Raw genomic sequence first — 27968 nt, 5'->3', positions numbered from 1 at the left:
TCTAAATTTAAATGTTTAAATCAAAAAGTAAATATATGTTAAATGTTTAAATCTAAATTTAAATGTTATATATCATATCTAAATGCTAAATCTTATATCTAAATTTTAAATCTAAATCTAAATATTAAATCTAAATCTAAATGTTTAAATCGAAAAGTAAATATTATATGTTAAATTTAAATGTTTAAATCTAAATCTAAATGTTATATATCATATCTAAATGCTTAATCTTATATCTAAATGTTAAATGTTTAAATCTAAATGTTATATATCATATCTAAATGCTTAGTCATATATCTAAATGTTAAATCTAAATATTAAATCTAAATCTACATGTTTAAATCAAAAAGTAAATATATGTTAAATGTTTAAATCTAAATTTAAACGTTATATATCATATCTAAATGCTTAATCTTATATCTAAATGTTAAATGTTTAATCTAAATGTTAAATGTTTAATCTAAATCTAAATGTTATATATCATATCTAAATGCTAAATGTTAAATCTAAATTTAAATATTAAATCTAAATCTAAATGTTTAAATCAAAAAGTAAAATTATATGTTAAATCTAAATGTTTAAATCTAAATTTAAATGTTATATATCATATCTAAATGCTTAATCTTATATCTAAATGTTAAATGTTTAATCTAAATCTAAATGTTAAATCTAAATTTAAATGTTAAATCTAAATTTAAATATTAAATCTAAATGTTTAAATCAAAAAGTAAAATTATATGTTAAATCTAAATGTTTAAATCTAAATTTAAATGTTATATATCATATCTAAATGCTTAATCTTATATCTAAATGTTAAATGTTTAATCTAAATCTAAATGTTAAATCTAAATTTAAATGTTAAATCTAAATTTAAATGTTAAATCTAAATTTAAATATTAAATCTAAATCTAAATGTTTAAATCAAAAAGTAAAATTATATGTTAAATCTAAATGTTTAAATCTAAATTTAAATGTTATATATCATATCTAAATGCTTAATCTTATATCTAAATGTTGAACCTAAATTTTTTCACGCATATGCTAATTGACCCCGCCCCTTGTAACCTCAACCAATACACAAGCAGAGACACACACAGCCGTTCCCACCTCTTCACCGATACCTGCCTGGGTGACATCAATGGCTGGTTCTCTCCCGGCAGCGGAGATCGAGCGCGCGGTCATGGCAGGTGTACGAGCTGCCCTTCACATTAAACTCCCAAAACAACAGTGCAACATAGTTATTAAAATGTATTTTAATGCTGTATTATGTTAATTTGGTAAACGGCTGGCTTCATCCGACATGCTGTGATCTGTTTTTCATGTGGTTACGGTAGTTACATAAATAAGGAAGTGCGCTTGAAAGCACAAGGTTTATGGATTGAACCCACCATGGGCCACTTTTCTAATTTCATCTTTTTTGGGATGTCTGGAATACGTCTGCTGAGAAGACCAACGTTGAAATGACGCAATGGCCTGAAGTTGAGACGACGTCTCTGGCGGGAGCAGAATAAAAAAATTTTCAACTTTTGAGACTTTATACTAAATTTTTACACATGGCCCCCCACCATATTTTATTTTACACCCACAAATAAACCCCTTTATAACACTACAGAGTATGTACACCTCTTTGTACATCCAACCTTCAAACACATACTCATTTGGCCGCAAATGACAACTCTACTTAAGCTCCTCCCGCTATATGAATACATACTTCCGCCGGGCACTGTATTAGTTGATATGTAGTAATATGTAATAATATGATCTGTTCCCAATGATAGATAATGAAACACCATGAGCTAAAGTGTTCATTGTCCACTCTGTGAGTGATTTGCATGTTCTCCACTTATGATGGTTCTAAATCTCAGTTTGTTTCCATGTGACCCAGTTTAAACTTAAACATTAAAGCTTTTTGTCAATGATTCCCTTTGTTCACCTGTGTGGAGAAACGTCACAATGGCCCCGCCCCTTTCTCACCTGAGCTCACTTCCTGGTTCCAGCTGAACAACAACAGAGGAGAAGCACTGAGAGCCACACTGAGGACGTGAAGGAAGACTGTCACAGTCTGAGTGAGTCACGTTTCTGCTTAAGATAAATATTAGGATCAGATTAGATCACATGATCCAAGTTTAAAGGATCAGATTAAATCACATGATCCAGGTTTAAAGGATCAGATTAAATCACATGATCCAGGTTTAAAGGATCAGCGTGTATACTAGGTAGCATGTTGCTAATCATTGGTTAGCCAATCACAGCACATTTCTCTGAGTCACTTCACTTTTACACTAAATATTCTACGAGGTCAAACATTGTTTTTAAATATACTGACTTATAAGTAGAAATACTATAAAATACTAGAGAGATGTGCACAGTGTGAGAAACACATCAAAGTTTCTCCTCAGGGATGAACAAAAGGAAGAAAATCACACTTTTAATCAATAGGATCAATGTGATCTACTGTTAATCAATAGGATCAATGTGATCTACTGTTAATCAATAGGATCAATGTGATCATTGTTAATCAATAGGATCAATGTGATCATTGTTAATCAATAGGATCAATGTGATCTACTGTTAATCAATAGGATCAATGTGATCATTGTTAATCAATAGGATCAATGTGATCATTGTTAATCAATAGGATCAATGTGATCATTGTTAATCAATAGGATCAATGTGATCATTGTTAATCAATAGGATCAATGTGATCACTGTTAATCAATAGGATCAATGCGATCTACTGTTAATCAATGGGATCAATGTGATCATTGTTAATCAATAGAATCAATAGAATCAATGTGATTTACTGTTAATCAATAGGATCAATGTGATCTACTGTTAATCAATAGGATCAATTTGATCATTGTTAATCAATAGAATCAATGTGATCTACTGTTAATCAATAGGATCTACTGTTAATCAATAGGATCAATGTGATCTACTGTTAATCAATAGGATCAATTTGATCATTGTTAATCAATAGAATCAATGTGATCTACTGTTAATCAATAGGATCTACTGTTAATCAATAGGATCAATGTGATCTACTGTTAATCAATAGAATCAATAGAATCAATGTGATCTACTGTTAATCAATAGGATCAATGTGATCATTGTTAATCAATAGGATCAATGTGATTATTGTTAATCAATAGGATCAATGCGATCTACTGTTAATCAATAGGATCAATCCGATCTACTGTTAATCAATAGAATCAATAGGATCAATGTGATCTACTGTTAATCAATAGGATCAATGTGATCTACTGTTAATCAATAGGATCTACTGTTAATCAATAGGATCAATGTGATCTACTGTTAATCAATAGAATCAATGTGATCTACTGTTAATCAATAGGATCAATGTGATCTACTGTTAATCAATAGAATCAATAGAATCAATGTGATCTACTGTCAATCAATAGGATCAATGTGATCATTGTTAATCAACAGGATCAATGTGATCATTGTTAATCAATAGAATCAATAGAATCAATGTGATCTGCTGTTAATCAATAGGATCAATGCGATCTACTGTTAATCAATAGGATCAATGCGATCTACTGTTAATCAATAGGATCAATGTGATCATTGTTAATCAATAGGATCAATGTGATCATTGTTAATCAATAGGATCAATGGAATCAATGTGATCTACTGTTAATCAATAGGATCAATGTGATCATTGTTAATCAATAGAATCAATAGAATCAATGTGATCTACTGTTAATCAATAGGATCAATAGGATCAATGTGATCTACTGTTAATCAATAGGATCAATGTGATCATTGTTAATCAATAGAATCAATGTGATCTACTGTTAATCAATAGGATCAATGTGATCATTGTTAATCAATAGAATCAATGTGATTTACTGTTAATCAATAGGATCAATGTGATCTACTGTCAATCAATAGGATCAATGTGATCTACTGTTAATCAATAGGATCAATGTGATCTACTGTTAATCAATAGGATCAATGTGATCTACTGTTAATCAATAGGATCAATGTGATCATTGTTAATCAATAGAATCAATGTGATCTACTGTTAATCAATAGGATCAATGTGATCATTGTTAATCAATAGAATCAATGTGATCTACTGTTAATCAATAGGATCATTGTGATCTACTGTTAATCAATAGGATCAATGTGATCATTGTTAATCAATAGGATCAATGTGATCATTGTTAATCAATAGGATCAATGCGATCTACTGTTAATCAATAGGATCAATGTGATCATTGTTAATCAATAGAATCAATGTGATTTACTGTTAATCAATAGGATCTACTGTTAATCAATAGGATCAATGTGATCATTGTTAATCAATGTGATCTACTGTTAATCAATAGGATCAATGTGATCATTGTTAATCAATGTGATCTACTGTTAATCAATAGGATCAATGTGATCTACTGTTAATCAATAGGATCAATGTGATCATTGTTAATCAATAGAATCAATGTGATTTACTGTTAATCAATAGGATCAATGTGATCATTGTTAATCAATGTGATCTACTGTTAATCAATAGGATCAATGTGATCTACTGTTAATCAATAGGATCAATGTGATCATTGTTAATCAATAGAATCAATGTGATTTACTGTTAATCAATAGGATCAATGTGATTTACTGTTAATCAATAGAATCAATGTGATCTACTGTTAATCAATAGAATCAATGTGATTTACTGTTAATCAATAGGATCAATGTGATCACGATGAAGCGAGCTGACGAAGGGAGACACAAACCTCAGTTTGAGAATCACAAAGAACCAGAGGAGAACGTTCTACCAGACAAAGCTGCTCAGGTCTTCAGGCCAGCAATGACATCACCCACAGAGAGCAGAGAACTCTGGGAAATGGAGTACGACAAAGGTCTGAACTGCAGGGACCTTCAGGATGACCAGCAACACTGGAATGAGGCCACGCCTACTAACACATGTAAACAAACACGCCTTCATCACATCACCTAGGACCTCACTAGGCTTCTTCTACATTGGAGAGCTCATTTTACAACAGATCTGATTGGTCAGGAGGCGGGGCTTTACTACACACTCACAGATGATCCACTTCATAACCTGGTCCAGACCCGGTTAGGTGTTCAGCCTAAGTTACCATGGTGATTTAGCCAGCGTCATAGTACAGCACACACCAGATACATCCAGGAAGTTAGAGAGAGAGAAGAGGAAATAAAGCTTCAGAGGACAGGATCTAGACACGCCTCCATCATAAACACACCCACTGGACACTGGACGCAAGTTCTTTGTTGGTCATGTTGACGTGTCTCCACAGTTGCTATGGTTACTTGTGTCCTGAGGTGTATTCCATAAAGACGGGTTAACAAACTCTGAGTCTATCCATAAACTCTGGGTCAACATACCCAGCGATGGGAAACTCTGTGTATCTGATTCCATTACAGCTGGTATGAAGTGGGTTAATAAACCCTGAGTATGTAAACCTTGGGTTACTGCCGTGCACGCGTTTGATAAAAAGCCATCATCAATGGATCAGAGATTTACTCGAGCTGCCATGACAACCACCCAGAATAGAGTGATTTATTCACCGTAATGGGTGAAATAAGTCGGTGTTTGATGAATATGATCCTGTTCTAAAGGTGTGTTCAGTCTTCAGTGATTATAGTGATTAAATCACCTGTAATTAGTCACACTTTTTGGTCACTTCATCACTTTATTGCTTCAGTGACGTGACGAGTGGTGAATAATATGAATAAAATGTGTCTGAGGAGACGTGTCATTAACATAAGATGTCTGCATAGAGAGTCCTCCTGTTACACTGGATATAAACACAGTAAATGCTGCTTCATATCTAATCATTTATATTGATTCTTAATGTAATATTGTCACCAGAGTCATCTCAACGTCCTAAAAAAACATTAAAGCGGGACACGAACCCATGACCTATCGCTTCTAAGACCAGCGTCACAATTCACTGAGCCATCATACCTTTACAGATGTATGATCTACAGATTTAACTGTATAACAATATAAAACAACAATCGAGCCTTAAAAGTGTATTAATTTAAATGATCATCTCCTCCTTTATATTATCTACAGGTTTGTATTCAGTGAACTTTACTACAGACGTCAGTAGATGTTTTAATGTAGATCAACCTCTCAGTGTGTTTCACTTAATGATCTACATCTACAATGTTATAAAGAAAACTACCGTTATCACAAAAAAAAAATATATCAACACAACATTATTAATGATGTGAACACGTCTGTGGTGTGTGATGTTACTAATGTGTTTCAGAGAAAAGTATTAAGGTTTATTAAAGTGTTCAGGTGGGTCAGTGACCAGGTTTAGTTTATGGACAATGTTGCCATGGTAACATACTCAGAGAAGAACATACCTCACGTTTAGGAATGAGATACTCAGAGTTTGAACATAACCTACGTTATGAAACACCTCAGGTGGGAACCACAGAGATGCTCTGAAGGTGTGTGTGTTCCTGCTGATGGCGGCTCTGCTCTTCCCTCTCCTGGTTTGGGGAGGATTCGTCTTCCTGCCCTTTGATGCTCCTCTGCTCCACGGGGCCCCCTTCAGGCTGGTCTACACACTGCGCTGCTCAGCGTTAGCAGCGACACCTGTTATTCTGGGTCAGTAGCTGTCTGTAATTCACCTGTCTGTCTGTAACTCACCTGTCGGTCTGTAACTCACCTGTCAGTCTGTAGCTCACCTGTCGGTCTGTAGCTCACCTGTCGGTCTGTAACTCACCTGTCGGTCTGTAACTCACCTGTTGGTCTGTAACTCACTTGTCAGTCTGTCTGTAGCTCACCTGTCTGTCTGTAGCTCACCTGTCTGTCTGTCTGTCTGTCTGTCTGTAGCTCAGCTGTCTGTCTGTCTGTAGCTCACCTGTCTGTAGCTCACCTGTCTGTAGCTCACCTGTCTGTCTGTAGCTCACCTGTCTGTCAGTCTGTCTGTATTTCACCTGTCTGTCCCTACCAGGGTGGCTGGTTCTGGGCATCAGTCGTCTCAGGTTCGGTGCCGTTCGTCCATTGGTTGAGGACGAACTGAAAGAGGCGGAGCTAAAGGAAGTAGCTGTTCACAGACGCTTCATCACAGACTCCGCCTCCTTGTACGTGCTGTACTCCCTGCAGCTGGTTGTCATGGCGATGTTTGTCAGTCAGGAGCAGCTGAAGATAATTCCTCTGCTGATGGTGGTGTTCGCCCTCGGAAGGTCAGACATCATTAATGATTAATTAATGAGTCACAGCCATCAATCATATTATTATTAATAATAAATCACTCGTTCATAATAATATTCATTAATAAATATTATTTTTATTAATAAATCACTCATTAATAACAACTAGTACAGTGCTCGTCTGAAGTATGTATTCATATAGTGGGAGGAGCTTAAGTAGAGTTAATTATGTCCAAATGAGTGTGTGTTTGGTACAAAGAGGTGTACATACTCTGTAGTGTTATAAAAGTGTTTAATTGTGGTGTAAAATAAAATAGTGTGTGTGATTTATCTGGTTTAATTCTATGAGACATGATCATGATAAATGTTTGTTTTTTTTTTTTTTTCTGTAATGTATGTTTTTGGAGTCATTCTTTTTTTAGCTTTTTGTATATTTTTGTGCATTTCTGTTGTTTTGTGTACTTTTTGTATAAATATTTAGTTTTTGGTTTTATTTTACTCATTTAGTATATTATTATTATAAATACCTTATGTGTGGGAGCGTGTTTTGAGATATGTGTGTGTGTGTGTGTGTGACTCACTACCTGTCCTTTTGGTTTTCGTGTGGGTTCACACACACACGTACGTTCCGTCACAGGTTGTGGAAATGTGCAAGACTTGAGGGAAAAAGCTTCCAATGCGTGGCACCACATGCAATCCAGTGTTCCAGATGGAGTGTTGAACGTGTGAAAATAGTCATGAGACGGAGGAGATAGTGAAGTCCGTGACCCGCGATTTAAAGGTGGTTTGGGATTACGAGAATAATTATAAATAACCATGAAATATTAACTTAAATAACTTTTAGCATTATAAAAACGTTTTCAATATTGACCTTTTAAACTTTTTTAAACAAACTGCGACACAGTGACATCATGAACTGGTGACCCACAACTGGAAGGAGCGCGCTCAATACTGAGAGTTAGCCATAATCGTAAAATTAAAATGAATGTTTTGCAACACCAAATTACTCCAAAATAACGCACGCACACACGTGGGGTTTTTGGAAGCTGTTTCAGGTCGAACACACACCGCGCCGGGGAGATATTCGCTACACACACACACACAAACAACTTTCTTGCTTTTATAGAGAGATAAGATAAGATTATTCATTATTAAATCATCCATTATCATTCATACTGTTCCCAACATGAGTTAGCAGGTAGTCGGTATATCAAGATGGCCGCCGGCAACATCAAGTGTGTGATGATGTGTTCCAGGCTGGTGTACTGATGATGTCATTGATGATGATGATGATGTGTTCCAGGCTGGTGTACTGATGATGTCATTGATGATGATGATGATGTGTTCCAGGTTGGTGTACTGGGTCAGCTCAGCGTTGAACAGCAGCGTTCGTGCCTTCGGGTTCGGCCTGTCTTTCCTGCCCAGCGTTGCCATGTTGGTCGCTAACCTGTATTTCATCTTCACTGCGGAGATGGAGCCGATGCTCAGCGCGCAGAGCGGTCGTCAGAGGTTCTGGGGATGAGTGTCCAGCTTTAGCCCCGCCTATTCTCCATATGTCCAGCTTTAGCCCCACCCACTCTCTATATCCAGCTATAGCCCTGCCCACTCTCCATAAAAGGAGTTTCTGTTGATGGTTAAGTTAGAGATAGTTGTTTAAAAGATTTAAAAAAGCTTTTTTGGAAACAATGATTTTAATAAAACACATTTGAATAAAACTCTTAACATCCACACTTATGATTGGCCGCTGAGCAACACCTCTTCTGATTGGTCCGGGTCAGTGGGCGGAGTCTCTGTGTGAGCCGTCCGGAACAACTTCATCAGATCCTCGAAGCGTCCAGAAACCTGTATATGAATAATATTGATTATTGATAAGGAAGCATTGGAAGGATAATCACTGCTAATGATCCTGATCAATGATGAACTTAAACAATGACTCTGATCAGACCTCACTGGGAGTCTTGTTTCCAAGACGCTCTGACACAGCTTGAAACGTGCTGTGATTGGCTCCTTCCTGCTGACACATAGTGAGAATCACCCTATCAGCTTCCCTGTAGAGGTAAACAAACATCACAGGTAAACAACAACAACAACATCACAGAGGTAAACAACAAACATCACAGAAGTAAACAACAGCAAACATTAAAGAGGTGAACAACAAACATTACAGAGCTAAACAACATCACAGAGGTAAACAACAAACATTACTGAGGTAAACAACAAACATCACAGAAGTAAACAACAGCAAACATTAAAGAGCTAAACATCACAGAGGTAAACAACAACAAACACCATATCTATAAACAACAATAGGCGGCTGATCTTAATGAGAAAAATTGATACATGAGTGGGAGGGCACAGGAAGTGGTTAATTGATTGGTCATCAGGGTTAATTGATCACCTGTTCCAGAGGATCTTCTTCTCACCACTCGCCGTCAGAGAAACATTGTGGGCGGGAACAGGAAGCTCCGACTCTTCCCTTCTCCTCTTCAGGGTTGAATTCTCCTCCTCTTCATAACCTTCATCACCTGACCTCATCTGTCCACTCAGCTCACACTCTGCCCACTCTGAAATCAGCTCAACTTCCTGGTTGGCGGGGCCTGTGTGCTCGTACAGAGAGCGCAGCCTGTGTGTGTCTCCGCCCCCTGGAACCTGCAGGAGGCGCATTGTACTGTTATTACACGTCAGGTGTTACATTATCACAACAAGGTAAAATGATAGCATCTTATTTTAAAAGTTTCTCCAACTACATCTATCTGTGCTCGACTAGATGTCCTTCCTGATGACAATCAATCTAAAATGGTTTTAAAAGGTTGTTATGGCAATTATTATATTATTCATCATATCATCAAATGTGTGTTCATGTGTACAATTTGTCATGTTTTAATACATGATGACTGCATTACTCTTTGCACTTTTGAACAGCTGAGTCATGTTAGATTAAACAGTACAGAGCGTATTGTATCCACACAGACTCTACTGAAGGCCAAACTCAAACTCACATGCAGATATACACGCACACACTATCAAGGACAGATACCAGTGGCGCCCAACCTTCCTCATAATATACACATCTTCAACATCCTCCAACGTCTCCACTGTTGGGAGCATCTGACTCCCTCCTTTTCTTTTTTCAAGGTTGGGACTTTTTCTCATATCTGTATAAAGCTAAAACTGTGAAACTGTTGGTCAGTCATGGATATCCTGAGCCGGACACAAGACCTTTTGAACCATCCTGCTTTGTACCTGGCCACCTTTACTCCCAACAGGATGGGACACTTCTTCTTTTGTACTCTTTTTCATTTAGTTTATAATAAATCTTTTTTTATAAAATCATCACACTTCGACTGGACTCCATCATTCAACCAGAGCAATAAATCATGTCTCCAAATGAGGTCAACTGCAAATTTGCCGTGACAAGGTAATCAGTTGTTTTATAATTTCAATACAATGAAATAACTAATGTGATTTAATCACAGCAGACTTAATATGGATGTGTTTTAAAGCTCTTTAAATAATAAAAACATTAGTGTGTGTGACATCATAACCACGCCCCCAGCAGACAACTAAACATGTGATGGAGGAGAAATGGATGGAACCACCTTTGGGCCTTTATCACAGACAAGGCAAGGCAAGGCAAATTTATTTATATAGCGCATTTCATACTCAAGGCAACTCAATGTGCTTTACATGATAAAACATTCAATTGTTTAAAATCAATAAGAACATTTAAATCAATAAGAACATTTAAAATCATCAGTAAAATCAATTAAAATCATCAGTAAAATCATCATTACATCAACAACATGACAAAAAATCTCTCTCTCAATCATATGCAGTAGAGAAAAAAAGTGCCTTTAACTTTGATTTAAAAATGTTCACATTAGATACTGACTTCAGCTCCGCTGGCAGTTTGTTCCACTTCTTTGCAGCATAACAACTAAAAGCAGCATCACCATGTTTACTGTGAACTCTGGGCTCCACTATCTGATCTGTGTCCATAGATCTGAGAGACCTGCTGGGTTCATACCTGTGTCATGGCAAATTTTATATTCATCATCATATCCTCAAATGTATGTTCATGTGTACAATTTGTCATGTTTTAATACATGACGACTCCATTAATCTTTACACTTTTGAACAGCTGAATCATGATTAAACAGTACAGATCGTATTATTCTCAGTGCAGCACAGTCTCTGCCAAGGCCAGAATCTCTGCTCACATGCAGACATACACTGACGTACACACTTATCAAGACAGATAAAGACTGGAGCCAAACCTTCTCATAACATCTTCATCATCCTCCAACATTGCCACTATGGGCATCTGACTCCCTCCCTTTTGTCTCTCACTGTTGGGACCTTTTCTTATCTGTATAAAAAGCTTAAGCTTTGAAACTGTTGAAGCGGGGCGCGGCACTTCCTTCGGACGTCCGCCTGGACGGACGCTAATTTTGTTTCACTTTGTTCCATTTTGTACCTTTTTTCTTAGTTTAGAATAAACATTTTTTTTATATAAAATCATCAATGCTTCTCCTGGATTCCATCATTCAACCAGAGCAATGAATCATGTCTCAAATGAGGTCAACCGTAAATTCTGCCGTAACAATTGGCGTCACGAACAGGATCCATCTTCTGCTCTGTGGGGCGTCGATCGTGGACCAGCACTGGGTCGACACATTTGAAGCCCCGGGGCTGGCCCGCGGTGGTCCGCCCTCGGACAGAGACTGGAGCACGAACCATCGGTTGAACCTCAAACACCAATTCGGACTAAGGTAAAGCTGCCTTTATAAACATATATGTATAAATTTTCATTTACATATATATATATTCGCTCTGTGTTGATTTTTTTTTTTGGAACCAGTCAAGCATTGTATTGATTTTCAGCTTTGAGCTTTGATTTTGATCCTCAGCTGTTCTGTGTTTTGACGCAGTGAATAGCCATGAGAAGGGCTCAAATGGTTGAGGTTCTGTGCTTTTTAATGCTGTAGGTTCTCTCTGGTTTTCTTCGGGCTCGGATATTTTGTTTAGGCATAAAATACGGCTGGTCATTATTTACTTTGGTTTTGTTCGGACACCCACAGCCTGTGAGGTCCTGACCATAGATAGACGGGCAACAAGGTTTCCAAAACATCCCAGCGGTGCCATGATCTGAGTTCACCTCTGTACCGAAAGATTAAAACCCCGAACCTAACCTAAACAAATAATATATGCATACGCATATACAATCTTGGTATGATGTGAACTCAGATCATGCTTCAGTGAGTTTTACTTCTTTTTTTTTATCTTTGTATGGTTGTTTGGCTTTAATGCTTTCATTTGGACAAGTGTCAGCTTTCGGCTTCTGTGCGCCTTGATTTTTTTTTTTTGTTTTGTTTTTCTCTCAAAGAGAGAGTCTCTCACACACACACACACACACACACACACACACACACACACACACACACACACACACACACACACACACACACACACACACACACACACACACACACACACACACACACACACATACAGAGAGAGAGAAAGGGAGAGAGAGAGAGCACACACACAAACACGCGCACGCACAGGCACGCGCACGGGCGCACGCACACGCACAGCCACACCCATCCCAAGAGAGAGAGGTGGCGCCCCTCACTGGCCAGTTTAGTGCACTACACACTTGTGGCACAACATTGTGATTTCTCACCTTGCCCCCTGCCGATAGAATAGTGCCATTACACACAGACACTATTTTTATTTTTATTTTAAATTTTATTTTGATTTCATGTTTGATGGGCAACACACACTCAAACACACACACAGATGAATACAGTATTTCATTTTATTTTATTTTAATATTACTGTTACCATCATTATCATTTTTTATTATTTAAATTGTTAGTTTCTGTTGGCTTTGTGGTTGTCCCCTGAAGAAACGACATCTTCAATGAAAGAATGAAATCACCTTCAACTCTTACGCTAATGGAATGTCAACATCATTCAAAGGACCAAGCATCAGAAGGAAATGGACAATCAAAGGTGTGTGACCTTTCAGGACTCAAGGACTCAACTCCCATTCAGCAAAGCAATGCTGAAATAACTCGCTCAGTCCCAAGTCAACTCTTCATCGTCTATGAATGGGCCGCATGCCAATGCCCCATCATCAAAGACTGAGAACCTGTGGGCGTCGGAGTAGACACTCCCCCCACCAATGAGTTGCGAGTTAAACGCCACGACTACTGCCTGAATGATGGGCAGCAACTGCAGACTGGTCACACGTCTGCTGGAAATCTTCACCAAAAAAGACACTGTTTCAAAAGCCACAAGGATACCAAGCAACAAGAAGTCCACCACAGCCTTTGGTGGTAGTGCTAAATCACTTTAGCCTTGAACTTTGGCATGGAGGGGGACAACTAGCAAATAGCCAACAAGCTTCTCCTTCGCACAATACTAACCCCTCTATCTTCTGACTGTGCACTAGATTATTTTGTTTTCATTTATTCTCTCACACGCAGACAGACCAGACATACAGTCACACACCCACATTCATAACTATGAGAAACACAGGACCACCAGAACTTCACACAGAACCCTTCTGTTTGCCACATGAGATCAAGTGTGCCCATCATTTATCTTTGCTTTTATTCATTATGTTGCTCATTTATTTACACTGCTTTGGCCTTTATGAGAAAACAACAAACAAAGGGGAAGAAAATAGTGTTACTGATAAGGTTGTTTTTGTTTGCTTTTCTTTCATTTATTTTCTTGATTGAGGGGAGGCCCCCCACAATGCAAGATATGGTTACATCCGCTGAAGACAGAGCCCTCTGTTGCCTCAGCTTTTGGAGCTGAAGTTTTAATTTTTATTGGCCATGATTTTTTTTGAGCTCACACGTTTTTCTCCTTTGTTATTTCTGAACGATTCTTCTTTTTCTCTTTTGTTTTTACTCAATTTCAGGAAAATTGAGACAGAGATTGAGGACTGCAGCCTCAACAAGTTTAAATTTTGACATTTTTTTGACCGATACCCTCGTAAACAATCTGTACCTTACCCTTTTTGAAGCTGCTTGCGACAGACAGCCTAGTTCAACATTCATTGTTTTCATTTTGCGCGCTTCCCCCTTACCGCGTCGGACTGTCTGGCCGGCCCAAAGCCACTCGACAGCATGGGGGGGGTACCAAATTTTTTCCTGAGAAAAAATGTCCCATTAGTTGCTATGAGTACATAGGCAATTACTTTTCAAACAAGAAGTCCTGGTTTAATGTGCAGAAAAAGGATAAACCTTGCTAGGGAAAGCGCTCTTTGGGGGATAGCGGTCCACCTGATTTGATACATGCTTGGTAACCGAATACCGTTCTGAACAAATTTCTACGTTCCCTTAGAGTGAGGGTTATTAGAGGTTGCGTGCTCCGTTCAATGTTGAGTGATATTAGAGGTGCCCAGAAAGTTCTGACAGTTGAGTTTCCCTCAGGTTGCGGACCGAGGTTGAGTTAATCCCAAGCTCTTATTTTCAAGAGTAGAGGTTGAATTTCCTGCCGATTCAGAGGTTTTTTCTTAGATTTCTGGAGTGTATGGTGGTTGAGTTAATCCCAAGCTCTTATTCTTCAAGAGTGGTGGTTGAGTTTCCTGCTGATTCAGAGATTCTTTTTTACATTTCTGGAGATGGACAGCGGTTGAGTTTCCCCCGCGGACCGGGGTTGAGTTTGGTTATTGTGCATGGCCGTGCGATTTCTGCCTGATCAGCAGCTAGTAGACTGTCAGTACTGCAAGGGACAATACTCTAAGTGTAGACTCCGCCAAGGCGGAATAAAAGGAGCGTACCTCTTAGTAATCAGATGATACCAGTGAAAAGCAATTAATTAACACTAAAAGGTTGCCAAGCATGGGGGGGCAATAAGAGCTCATTGACCCCGAGAGACGAGGTGGACTGGCTATCGCCACTGGTGGGTTAGATGAGACCTATATTCCACTTAGACACTATGCAGCAAAACCTTGTGAATGCATGGACGTGAAAATTGAGGCATGAACGTGTGCGGTGCATGAGTGACTGAATGATGACACGTTACGTATGCCTGAGAGAACCGTGTTGTGAGTGCGAATGTGCCGTGGACGTGTCATTGAGTGATTGACCAATGAATGGCTGTTTGACTACACATGTTCCTCTGTTTCACCTTCTTTTCCTCCTGGGTTCTGATGCACTTGATCTTCTCCCTGTTTTTACCAATTATGTAGTGGGGTGTTCAGAAAACACTGCTGCTTGTTAAAAATTAAGGTTTTAGGCCTTGGGCCTTCTAAAAAGTTACCAGGTTTTAAAGGTTTTTTTCTGGGTGTTTAAAAACACCAAACGACGTTTTTTATATATGATACCACTTTCAGTGGAATGACTGGCTTTGACCTTGACTGACCTTACTGTTCATGTTCAGTGTCCATGTTTTTTTGTTGTTATATGCGTATACTCGTTGTGGTGTGCACTTGTCTACGTCTTCGTCTTAGTTGTTGTTATTATGTAGCTTTTTCCAAAATACAGGTCGCTGTAAGGAGATGAATCAGATCCAACTAAAGAAAAGAGATATTTTAAATTATCCAGTTAAGTCTTAATGGTTTCCTCTCTTTCTGTTTCTGAGTGTTTCCTAACAGAATGCCACCGCCTTCTCGACTCCGATCCTGTCTCCTCCAGCCGCCATGCCTGGTCACTGCTTGTTATGATGAAGGATGAGAATTAAAGGGAAGTATTGTCCATAACTGTAACTGGGAAGCAAAGGGGAAATAGATTGAAATAGACACGTGACAATATGACATATTGTGGATGTTCTAACATAATATCTATTCCAGAGACTACAGCGACTTCCAATCCAACTGCAAAAGTGGGGACAGATCTTCAAATTTCCAAAAGGAGCGTACAGTTGACCCTGGCTTTGACCTTTTAAGGCTGAGGAGGAGGAGGTCGAGGAGGTTGGAGGGCACAAAGGCAGGCGGACACGAGAGAGAGGAAAACGGAGACACATCCAAAATGATCAGATAAGTGATTTTCCAATGATATTTATCATATGGTTTTAAGAATCCAAATGTATTCTTATGTAAAAAAGGGAAGGGAGGGGCCAACGTCCCTCTGATTTTTGATTTATATTTTATCATAGGAAAATATACCTCAAACCCTCCAACCATTTTCTTCTTGTTCCAACAGCACTTAGCATGCAAGACCATAAAACACCTTCACTGGGTTTAGACACTTTTAAGGGAAAAATTAAGTGTTCTCAACATTGGGTTGGTGGCCCAATCTGGGTCGCCCGAGATTTAAAAAAGGGTCCTCCTGAAATTCTTGATAATTGATTGAAATAAGAGATAGTTTAAAGTTGAGTAACTTCCAAGCATTTAAGGAAGCTCTCCAAACCGTGCTGGGGCTCGTCACCCCTACGAATGGGATAAATACAGAGAGCAAAAGACAATATGATTGTTCGACTCAACTTAACTTTAATTCTGTCTAACCTTAAAGGGCCAATAATCTTGCTAAACTCTGGTTCAGACACAGAATAGGAGACACTTTTGCCACCAATTGACCTTCAAAATTAAGTAAATTACATCTCAAATAATAATTATGAGGGAAAATAATGAAATAAATGAACTGACAAATTCAGCTCTATAAAAGAATTAGGCTATGTAATCAGGTGTGGAGTGTTAACATTATTCAGAATAAATAAAGGATAGAATAAGATTTCTCCTTCACAAATAAGAGATAGAACAAATGAAACAAACAATTTAAATAAATAAATAACATTATTTATTTATTTGGTTAAACTCAGTTAGCTTTCTCACATCTCCATGTCTCCCAATTGTATGTATTCATCTTGAGAAGACATGTAATCACACTCCACACTTCTCCGTCTGACTTGCATGTCCTTCTCCGTCCGACTTGCATGTCCTTGTAAACAGTGGTTCTCAAATTGTTGCTTCTCACCAGGTAAGTAGATGTACCACAGATAATCACTGCAACTCCAGCTATGCTTCTTCTTACTCCAGGAAAAGAAAATCGAATTAATACTTCCTGCTTTTCTTTCAGCCTCATATTTTCCCACTCGCGTGCGAATGGGCTACAGAGCTAGCATGGCTAAAAGCTCACTAACCCACACCTAACCATTGTGTGATTGTGCAGCAGCACCTTTTAGGATCTGAAAAGCTCTCAGATCCTGACCTCTGACCTGTCTCTGCCTTCCTGGCCATACTAACTATTCATTTAGTTAGTTAACTAAACCTAACACCCCTAAACTTCTATTCTATTCTATTCTATTCTATTCTATTCTATTCTATTTTATTCTATTCTATTTTATTTTATTTTATTTTATTTTATTTCATTTCGTTTTATTTTATTTTGTTTTGTTTTGTTCTGTTTTGTTTTTCCCCCCCCCCTTTTTTCTGTCCAGGTACCAGCTAAAGCCTACCAGGTACCAGGTACCAGCTAAAGCCTCAGTAGTGGGATCGCGCCTGTGTTCAGGTACCAGCCAATCGCAAGAGTTCTGTTTCGGTGTTTTTCCCCCTCTTCTGTTCAGGTACCTTCCGATCCCAAGAGAGGTTGCCAGGTGTGTGGAGACTACCCTTCCTCAGACAACAACCAATCATCTACAACGCCGACCGAAATGAACGACCCACACGGCAGTGAAGGTCGCACAGCGGGCGACATGGATCCAAGATGATTGCCGAGACCAGCTGATGCTGAGACGGAGGCTGACCGAACAATGAAGGGGGAACCGACAAGGCCACTGAGACACACACACAAGAAAACGCTCTAAAACAAGGGCCTAGCTTTGTTTATAAGCCACACCAAATGCTCATAGCTAGGTTGAGGGAGGACAACCTCACACCTAGCTGCAGGAATACAGTCATAAACCCTTCTGCTACGATTGAGGAAAATACTCAAGGTTCTTCACTCATGATGCTATTGGTTACCCCAGTTACCACTGAACTCAGCCGATGAAGACGAGTGATGTCCTTGATGCAAATGATGATTTTTGCTTATCTAGATGCAATAAAGGATGATTTTTGATGATTCATGCCATTAATAATAATGATGAAGAAGTTTATTTCCACATTTTTCTTGATATATCTGTGCCTCACAAAAGAAGAATATATCCAATGTATGACAATAACGATGCTAATGGTTAACCCTGACAGACAGCAAAGGTGGAATATAATAATTTTGTTTCTTGATTTGGTCGTTGAGGCGACCAAAAGTGGGGAATGTCATGGCAAATTTTATATTCATCATCATATCCTCAAATGTATGTTCATGTGTACAATTTGTCATGTTTTAATACATGACGACTCCATTAATCTTTACACTTTTGAACAGCTGAATCATGATTAAACAGTACAGATCGTATTATTCTCAGTGCAGCACAGTCTCTGCCAAGGCCAGAATCTCTGCTCACATGCAGACATACACTGACGTACACACTTATCAAGACAGATAAAGACTGGAGCCAAACCTTCTCATAACATCTTCATCATCCTCCAACATTGCCACTATGGGCATCTGACTCCCTCCCTTTTGTCTCTCACTGTTGGGACCTTTTCTTATCTGTATAAAAAGCTTAAGCTTTGAAACTGTTGAAGCGGGGCGCGGCACTTCCTTCGGACGTCCGCCTGGACGGACGCTAATTTTGTTTCACTTTGTTCCATTTTGTACCTTTTTTCTTAGTTTAGAATAAACATTTTTTTTATATAAAATCATCAATGCTTCTCCTGGATTCCATCATTCAACCAGAGCAATGAATCATGTCTCAAATGAGGTCAACCGTAAATTCTGCCGTAACACCTGACTAACAAGTCACTGATGTATTCTGGACCAAACCCATTCACAGATTTATACACCAGCAGCAGAACTTTACAGTCTATTCTGAGGCTGACTGGGAGCCAGTGTAAAGACTTTAAAACTGGACTAATGTGCTCTGACCTCTTTGTTCTGGTTAAGACCCGAGCTGCAGCGTTCTGAACCAGCTGTAGCTGTTTGATGCTCTTTTGGGGGATTCCTGTCAGAAGACCATTACAATAGTCCAGTCTGCTGGAGATAAAAGCATGGACCAGTTTCTCCTGGTCTTTCTGAGCCATTAAACCTTTCACTCTGGAGATGTTCTTTAGGTGGTAGAAGGCTGTTTTTGTGATAGATTTGATCTGACTGCTGAATGTAAGATCTGAGTCAATCAGAACACCAAGGTTTTTGACTTGATCTTTATCTTTTAAAGATCGAGACTCAAGATAATTGCTGACAGCAGTCCTCTTTTCCTTGTTACCAAAGACAATCACCTCCGTCTTGTCATGGTTTAGTTGAAGGAAGTTTTCACTCATCCAGCAGTTTACTTTTTCTAAGCAGTCACACAACACCTCATAGTCATCTGGGTTCAGTGATAGATATAGTTGTGTGTCATCTGCATAGCTCTGATAATCAACCTTACAGTTCTGTAAAATGTGTCCTAAAGGAAGCATATAAAGGCTAAACAGAAGAGGTCCAAGAACAGAGCCCTGAGGAACCCCACAGGACATTGGTAATCTGTCAGATTCAAAGTTTCCAATGCTTACAAAATAGCTTCGCTCCTCCAAGTATGACTTAAACCATTGCATTACTTTTCCATTTAGTCCAACCCATGTTTGCAATCTGTGCAACAAAATTGTATGATCTACAGTGTCAAATGCAGACTTAGATCAGATACTTTTCCTGAATCAGTGTTCAACCTTATGTCATTGATCACTTTGATAAGAGCAGTTTCAGTGCTGTGATGAGAACGAAAACCTGACTGAAATTTATCAAATATTTTGTTGAATGTTAAGAATTGACTCAGTTGGTTGAAGACCACCTTCTCAATGATCTTGGCCATGAATGGAAGGTTGCTGATTGGTCTATAGTTAGCCAGTATAGAGGCATCCAGTGTTCTCTTTTTTAACAGCGGTTTCACAGCAGCTACTTTCAGGGATTTTGGTACGGTGCCTGATTGGAATGAGCAGTTAATTATCTGACACAAATCAGTGACAATTGACTTTACAACAGTTTTAAAGAAGCTTGAGGGTATTGTGTCAAGGCAACACGTTGATGGATTCAGCTGCTGAACAGTCTCCTCTATTGTTTTTGGGTTCACTGTAATAAACTCTAACATTGTAGTTGACTCATCCCTCAGTGGTTGAAGCTGTTCAAGCTTTTTGTGATTTTGCTGGTTTGTTCTGATGTTTGACCTTATTGATTGTATTTTTTCATTGAAATATACAGCAAATTCATTGCATTTTCCAGCTGACAGTAATTCAGGGGCTATCTGATCTGGGGGGGTTGTGAGCTTTTCAATTACAGAAAACAACGTGCGAGAGTTGTTGACATTTTTGGCAATAATTTCAGAAAAGTATTGCTGCCTTGCTTTGAACAAGCCATCATTGAATTTTCGCAGACTTATTTTGTACAGTTCTAGATGAATTTGGAGTTTTGTTGATCTCCATTTACGCTCAGCTCTTCTACAGTCAGATTTCAAATTCTGCATTATCTCAGTCCTCCTCCAAGGTGTTTTCTGTGTGTTTGGTTTTCTCTTAGTTTTGATTGGAGCCACCACATCTATGACATTACAGACGTTTCTATTATACTCATCCAGAAGATCATCAACTGTCTCAGCACTCAATGTTGGTGTCATTGCTATGGCTTCCATAAACTGTGCACTTGTGTTCTCATTTATGTACCTTTTCTTTAAACACACATAACTAGGGGGAACAGATGTTACAGTCTCTAGGTCAAAAAAGACACAGAAATGATCAGATAGAGCTAAGTCTCTTACATCAACAGCAGAGATATCAACACCTTTAGAGATAACCAGATCCAAAGTGTGACCTTGAGTGTGTGTCGGACCAGTCACATGTTGTGTAAGACCAAAAGTATCCATTAAAGCATACAGTTCTTTGGCAGTATTGTCCATGTTATTGTCTACATGAATATTTAAGTCACCTGTTATTATTAAAAAGTTGTATTCAGTGCATACAACTGACAGCAGTTCAGCAGACTCATCCATGAATTCTCCAGAATATTTTGGGGGTCTATAAACGACTAAAAACAGAACTCTTGAATCACCCTTCAGTAAGAATGACATATATTCAAAGGAGATAAAATCACCAAATGTTATTTCTTTGCACTGAAATATTGATTTAAAAATGGCAGCAACTCCACCACCTTTCCTGCAAGTACGACACTTATTTAAATAAATAAAGTCTTGTGGTGCACTTTCATTGAGAATAGTATAACTGATACCATCATTCAACCATGTTTCATTAAGAAATAAAAAGTCCAAGTGATGTGTCAAAATAAAATCATTAATTAGTAGTGACTTGTTAACAAGAGATCTAACATTAAGAAGAGCTAATTTTAAAGACTTTACTGGAGACACTGGTGGACTTTTTGGATGACATGTTATAGGAGTCAAATTTTTATCTCTATAAAGCTTTTTGCTTTTCTTTAATTTCACAATTTTACCTGTGTTACCTGTCACCACAGGAGTTAAAGAAGCTGCATTAACTCCATAGGGCCCTGACTTTTTCTGGTTGTTCCTAAAAATAGAGCTATTGCAGTCTGGACCCAGCACACATCAGGCCTGTGTCGCTCTAAGTTGAACACAGCTGGCCTGAGGAGAAGAGTGATCCTGAGCCTGGTATCGTCGAGGAGGGATGGGTGGTGCAGATTGACCATGGTGGGGTAAAGGGTGGGGTGTTAGTCTTGTGCCAGCCAGAACCAGCTCGTTCATCTGGGCAGTTAAATCCAAGAAGGCAGGGGTAGGAGAGAAGCTGGATGAGGTGGAAGTAGGTGAATTTTGGGGTGAAGCAGGTGGGTCCTGAGATGTGGGGGTTGGGTTGACCTCTTCATTTTGGCGATTTTTATTTCTTGCTGGAAGCTCATTGACTCCATGTTCTTTCCTTGTTTTTTTGTTCTCCGATGGTACATGTTGTCCTCTGTCTTTATCAGAACTGATAGCAGTGTGACTGATGAAGTAAAACAAGTTGGATGTGAAGAGTTTTACTCCAGCCTTGTTTAGACACAGTCCATCTGCTCTAAAAAGATGACGACGTTCCCAAAAAATAGGAAAATTTTCTATAAAATTTAGTGAAAGGGCAGCACAAGCCGAAGACAGAAATTTATTCAAAGAGTAAATCCTTGAGAATTTCAGATCTCCTTTGTGGACTGGAGGTATCTGGCCACTGATGAACACTTTAGGCTGTATACAGCTCACAGTTTTTAGCAGATGGGTGAAATCCTGCTTTAACACCTCAGACTCCTCCTTGGCTAAATCATTTAACCCAAAATGAATCACAACATTTTTCAAATGTGGGTAATCTGCAACGATATGCAAGATTTTGTCAGCCAGGTCTGATACTGTGTCATTAGGTAAGCAGATCACTTTCACGTTGCTGCTAAACATCTTCTGAGCATCTTTAACAGAAACGTCTCCCACTATCAGTGTGTGAGGTTGTTGCTTTGGCCTACCATGTCGCTTTTGTTTTCCTGAAGCACTTTCAGTCTTCGCAGTTCCAGAAGGTTGTGTGTTGACCTCATTAGAGCCAGATCCTTGGTCATTCAGCAGTGGGGCGAATCGATTACCCAGTTCTACATGAAACTGGGTTTGTGACTTGGTGATACTCCTGCCTTTAGCAGATGTCCACTTTTGTGCCTGGGCAGACAAGGGAGTTGATGTTGAGGCTGCAGTCTGCGAAGCCAGTGCAGGCCAGTCTGTCTCATTATTGATATCAGGGCGCTTTGCTCGGCCCGTTAGCCTTTGAAGTGGATATGACTTTTTCTTAGGCTTAGCTCCCAGAGTATTCCAGGGAGGACTCGCACCTGTTGGCTTATCAACGGGAACAGGATCCTCCCTAGGCCTGATAGCTTTGTTAGCACGGGCTGGTAGCGAGTTAGCTTTATCCACTCCGCTGTTTTGAAACAGCGGCACAGTCGTATCATTATCATATCCACAGTGTCCATTAACCTCAATGTTTACTTGTATTCCTCGCACTGTAGTCTCCAGTTCAGTAATCTTTTGGAGAAGACTGCTGTATTCTGTTGTGGAAAGAGCCATTCTTCTGCTAGTTAGCTTGCTACTTGTAGCTAGCTAGCTTGCTACTTAGCTTTCCAGTTGAGCCAGCAAATAAAAAAGCAGTAGATGATTACCTCAGAGCCAGAGTCAGATGGTAAATGATAGAGTTTGATGTTGAGGTATCGTATCATTTCTCAGAAGAAAAAGTTCATGTTTAGTAAATAAATTCCTCTGTGAGCTCCGCTCTGCTCTGCTCTTTTGCTGCTGTCAGCTCAGCTGCCGGAAGTAGTAGACCTAAAGACGTAGATATTCTAAAGCTGTGGTTCACTGTGTCCACCGTCCACCACCATGTAGCGTTAGTTCGTTAGCGTTAGCTCTGCACAAGCCTCATGATAACCATCAAGCTCTGCTCATTTAAGCTCAACACATCATTGTTGATATTAATATTGGATTATTTTGATGTATCAAAACAATCAGAAGAGTCAGGTAAACCTAATATGGATTTATATTGATAACATATTGATTATTGAAAAGTTAACATCCTGTTACGGTAATTTAAAGTGAAGTGTTGGTTAGACTTTATTCAAATAAAATGCGATTATGTTTGACATTAAATGTTATTTATTTGTTTGTTTATATCCATCATTAACTTATAGACATTTCACTTATAACTAACAACAGGAATCTAGTAAAGGTCACCTGTACTGTCCAGTATCAAGGATTTATTTCACTCACACTGAACACGTTATTATTTAGGATAAAAAGTTACTGAATCGTTTCAGATAAAATCATTCTTAATCAATCAATATCAAGATTTAATTGAATCAGCAACAGCGAATCGTGTTTAGAATGGAAATGTTGCTAAAACGAATCGTTACAGCTCTAATGTTAACGCCTCGATGTGACGCATCAAACGCAGCATCAACAACTCTTTTCTCTGAGAACACTTGGAGCATCTTCCTGGTAGAGTTAGATTGAGGCTTCAGAAAATGGGCAAGGAGTGAATTCTTAACCAACAGAATATTTGATCAGTGTCAGTTAGGCTTTGGTACTGATCGCAGCACAGAAACGGCTCTGATCAAAGACATCAATAACTGCATCTGACTGTGAACGGAACACTTTGTGTCACAGATTGTAAATGTCGGTTGGACTAAATGGAAAAGTGCTACAATGGTTTGAGTCCTACTTAGATGAGTGAAGTTATTTTGTAAACATTGTAAACTTTGAATGTGACAGATGAACAATTTACTGTGGGGTTCTTCAGGGCTCTGTTCTTTGACCGCTCCCGTTTAGCCTTTATATGCTTACTCTAGGACTAATAAAAGGTAAGCACACGTTATAGCTTTGATATTCTGCTGTGCTGCTGATTCATTAGAAGAGTGGTTGTGTTCACGTGATATTATTGGCCCATTTAGTTAGCAAAAGGTGCTTTAAAAAATATCTTATACAGTGACTTGATGGAGGTGATTGTCTTTGGTAACGAAAAGAAAAGAGGACCTTCAGTCTCCATCTTTAAAAAACACAGGTCCAGAACCTTGCTATTCTGATGGAATCAGATCTGATCAAATCAATAAATCACAAAAATAGCTTCTAGCACCTAAAGATCATCTCCAGAGTGACTCAGAAAGATCAGGAGAAGTTGCTCCATGCTTCTGGACTATTTTAACAGTCTTCATCAAACATCTACAGCTGCTCCAAAACAAAGAGGTCAGAAGTCATTAGTCCAGTTTGGCTCCCAGTCAGCCTCAGAACAGAAATGAACAGGGAGGAGAGACTTGAGGTGGTAAATGTAAAGGGTGGGGAAGAGTTGATTTTTTAAAGTGAGAGTGAGATGTGAAGTTGTAGTTGTGTATATTGTGCTTATTATGTTGTGTATTCAAGCCAGTATAGTGACAAGTGTGAAGCTTAGGTATAATGGTGGTGGCTGTGGACAGAGGGAAGGAGTGAGTGGTAATATCTAAAACAGGTATTTAGGATCAACATGTCTAAAGTTAAACCCAGTACGAGTTTTATCCCACAGTTCAAGGCATGCCAGTTCATCGTAGACCAATGTATGTACAAGAACCGCTACTGTAAACCCAGGAACTGGCTGCCCCGGAACCGAAGATGCAGCCAGGCCAGCAGAAAGAGCGGAGGCCAAGGAGCCCCAAGCCACCACCCCACAGCCGAGCAACCCCCCAGACGTCCACAAGATCCCAAGCCGAGAGGCAGCCACCGCCCCCATATACACATCCGAGAAAGCCCCAAGAACCCAGCGCACCCCACCACCGACCCCAACCCCGAACCACAAAGCCCCCCGCCAATTACCCCCCCCACCCAACCCCCCGAGGGGAGGGCCCAGAGAGTCCCCCGCCCAAGACCCTAGCGGAGGAGCCAAGCCCCACGCCCAGCAGGTGGGCAGAGCCTCACTGATTGGGTAGCCGGCGGGCCCAGACCCAGCTGGGACCTGACTCTAGGCCAGAAGGACCCGGAATAGAAGCAGCACCAGGAGCAGCCCGCCCAGGAATGACAACCACATCCCCAGCCACCTTGGGCACCAAGGGGACGCTACGAGTCACCCTGCCGGCCCCCAGGTGCACCAACCAAGCCCCCGAGAGTGCTCCAGATCACTCTTTATCAATGCCGCCCGCGTGATGAACCTCAGTTACTGTTAAAGTCAGCCCGCCCCCCGTATTTGTACTTTACACGGCAGCCCAACCATCAACAGAGGGGCCGAGCCCCCACCCGACAGGCCCAAATGTGTACACCTACCCACCACCCTGTTATGGTGCCTCTCCACTTCCCTATCCCTGTGTGAATGTGTGTGTTTAGTGAATGTATGAGGTGCAATTAAGAGAAAGAAGATGGAGGGGAGTGGTGCTCCCCATCCAATCTTTGTGTATATATATGTGTATGTGGTGCAATAGCTCCGGAGGGTGGAGGTGGTGGTCGTACCCTCCGAGGGGTGACCAGTTGTTTTACAACCCACCTGGTTATCATGGCAACCCAGGTACCCTTTCCTCCTATGAGAATGCAGCTTCACATCAGGACAGAGGCGGGGCCAGGATTTGGATGACCAATCACAGCTCTGCAAACACAGTGGGTCTTAAAGTATTAAATTATATGTTTAGACTTTTTACAGATCAAAGTTTGATTTGTTCACCATTAATTTAGAAAGGACCAATCACAGCCCTGCACTCTTTGTCACCAACGAACCAATCACAGCTCACCTTAAATTTAGCGTCCATCTTCCTCTGGCGGCTGCCTGTGATTGGCCGATGTTTGAGGCCTGGCTCCTCCTCTTCTGGTGAGATCACTTCCTCAAAGCTGCCTCTGGTTCCGCCCTCCCCCGAGCCTCCCGGCCAATCGGTCTCTTCAAACTGACTGAAGCGAGCAGGAAGTGGGCGGAGCTCATCGAAAAACACCCAGAACTCAGTCTGAAGGTGGGTGTGGCCTTTGAGCAGCATTTCCATCTGAGCTTTGAGCTGTAAACAAACAAAGTAGCGTTAGCTTGAATGAGTGAAGACAGAAGTGCTGAGCTGATACCTCTGAGATGCTGTGTGGACTCAGGTCTGCTTTGGTCTGCAGAGCTCTGATGATCTTCTGATAATGTGAAGGATTGTCCACAAAACTGATCTCCAACTGTCTGAGAAACCTACGGCTACGCTCAAAGGCCTGCTGCTCCTCCCACTGCAACAACATCAGCGGAATGTTCTCCAACTAACAAGAATAAAGACTACAGATGATCAGGAGATATTCCACAGGAGAAGGTCTCACCAGTCCACACTGCAGAGCCTGCTCTGGATGGAGAAATGCTGAGAAGTCTCTGAGCAGGTCGCTCCTGGTGGACAGGATGCAGCGCAGCTTCCTGAACAGAATCAGCACCCTGTCTTCATCCTTCACGTCTCCAAACTCACTGAGCACAGAGACAAACTGCTCCATCTGTCCTGGACTGTCCTGCAGTGCCTCACGCACCTGGAAACACACACACAGTGTCATCTGAGTCGCCCTCAAATACCTGGACCCTCTGTCTGTAAATCTCACCCTGCTCAGGTAGCTCTGAGCAAACGCTGCGTCTTTGCTCTCCCTGAGAGGATCGTTCTCTACTAGGTTCTGATCCAATAGCTGCAGAAGTTTGGACGAGTTCTCCACAGGACGCTGACGAGCCCTGGACAAGCCACGCAGAGGACGACGCCGTCCTACAGACCGACAGACACAGACGCATTAGGTGACAGAGTCGTCCTCAGTGTGACCTCGGAGGTTCTGACCTCGTCCTCGTCCAGCACCACTCGGCCCTCCTGTAGACACCGTCTCTCCTGACAGCAGCTCGTCCTTTACCCTTCCTCCTTCAGAGGACTCTTTCTGTTCTTCATCCTCATCTTCATCATCATCATCCTCCTCTTCCTCCTCCTGTGACATTAACGACTGATCGTCCTCTGAGTCTCCGTCTTCACAAAGACGTCGTTCTGCTGCCAGCCATGTTAACTGCTTCATGGTGTCCTGAGAGACAGATGGTACAGACACACCTGTAGCTCAAGTACAGACGGTACAGACACACCTGTATCTCAGGTACAGACTCACCTGTATCTCAGGTACAGACTCACCTGTATCTCAGGTACAGACTCACCTGTAGCTCAGGTACAGACAGCACAGACTCCTCTGATGACAGCTCTTCTTCTTCATCTTCATCCTGTGTCAGCTCATCAAAATCTTCCTCTTCCTCTTCATCCTCTTCGTCTCCTTCTCCACTCCTCTCATCCATTGCTCTGCCTCCATCTTCCCCGCTCCTCCCT

General features: G+C 40.2%; 2 protein-coding genes across 2 annotated transcripts; one reads left to right on the top strand and one right to left on the bottom strand.

Moving 5' to 3' along the window:
* The first annotated feature begins 1924 nt into the window (after nucleotides 1-1924).
* LOC114460104 (transmembrane protein 79-like) lies at nucleotides 1925-8898 on the top strand. The gene is made up of 5 exons (XM_028442143.1): nucleotides 1925-2066; nucleotides 4711-4949; nucleotides 6443-6628; nucleotides 6978-7209; nucleotides 8527-8898. Exons 2-5 carry the CDS (start codon nucleotides 4727-4729, stop codon nucleotides 8696-8698), a joined length of 813 nt encoding a protein of 270 aa, XP_028297944.1. The 5' UTR covers nucleotides 1925-2066; nucleotides 4711-4726; the 3' UTR covers nucleotides 8699-8898.
* LOC114460103 (GON-4-like protein) lies at nucleotides 8849-27964 on the bottom strand. Its single transcript, XM_028442142.1, has 10 exons — nucleotides 27803-27964; nucleotides 27444-27675; nucleotides 27220-27374; nucleotides 26953-27150; nucleotides 26722-26865; nucleotides 26406-26660; nucleotides 26165-26263; nucleotides 9575-9825; nucleotides 9122-9224; nucleotides 8849-9018 (listed from the first exon to the last, which is right to left on the bottom strand). Exons 1-10 carry the CDS (start codon nucleotides 27935-27937, stop codon nucleotides 8908-8910), a joined length of 1683 nt encoding a protein of 560 aa, XP_028297943.1. The 5' UTR covers nucleotides 27938-27964; the 3' UTR covers nucleotides 8849-8907.
* Nucleotides 27965-27968: the final 4 nt, after the last annotated feature.

The sequence above is a fragment of the Gouania willdenowi genome, unplaced genomic scaffold (assembly GCF_900634775.1).
Source record: "Gouania willdenowi unplaced genomic scaffold, fGouWil2.1 scaffold_3_arrow_ctg1, whole genome shotgun sequence".
Classification (NCBI taxonomy): Eukaryota; Metazoa; Chordata; class Actinopteri; order Blenniiformes; family Gobiesocidae; genus Gouania; species Gouania willdenowi.
The sequence above is the reverse complement of the archived record's forward strand: the minus strand, read 5'-3'. Positions and strand labels throughout refer to the sequence as shown.

What these genes read in the sequence shown, in the direction of transcription:
- LOC114460104 (XM_028442143.1), top strand. Translation starts at nt 4,727, where the DNA reads ATGAAGCGAGCTGACGAAGGGAGACACAAACCTCAGTTTGAGAATCAC. An exon ending in AGCGACACCTGTTATTCTGG is followed by an intron (nt 6,629 to 6,977) that starts GTCAGTAGCTGT and finishes TGTCCCTACCAG; the next exon opens with GGTGGCTGGTTCTGGGCATC. An exon ending in GTGGTGTTCGCCCTCGGAAG is followed by an intron (nt 7,210 to 8,526) that starts GTCAGACATCAT and finishes GATGTGTTCCAG; the next exon opens with GTTGGTGTACTGGGTCAGCT.
- LOC114460103 (XM_028442142.1), bottom strand. Translation starts at nt 27,937, where the DNA reads ATGGATGAGAGGAGTGGAGAAGGAGACGAAGAGGATGAAGAGGAAGAG. An exon ending in AGGCTCTGCAGTGTGGACTG is followed by an intron (nt 26,866 to 26,952) that starts GTGAGACCTTCT and finishes ATGTTGTTGCAG; the next exon opens with TGGGAGGAGCAGCAGGCCTT. An exon ending in TGGGTTGCCATGATAACCAG is followed by an intron (nt 9,826 to 26,164) that starts GTGGGTTGTAAA and finishes CGCCTCCTGCAG; the next exon opens with GTTCCAGGGGGCGGAGACAC.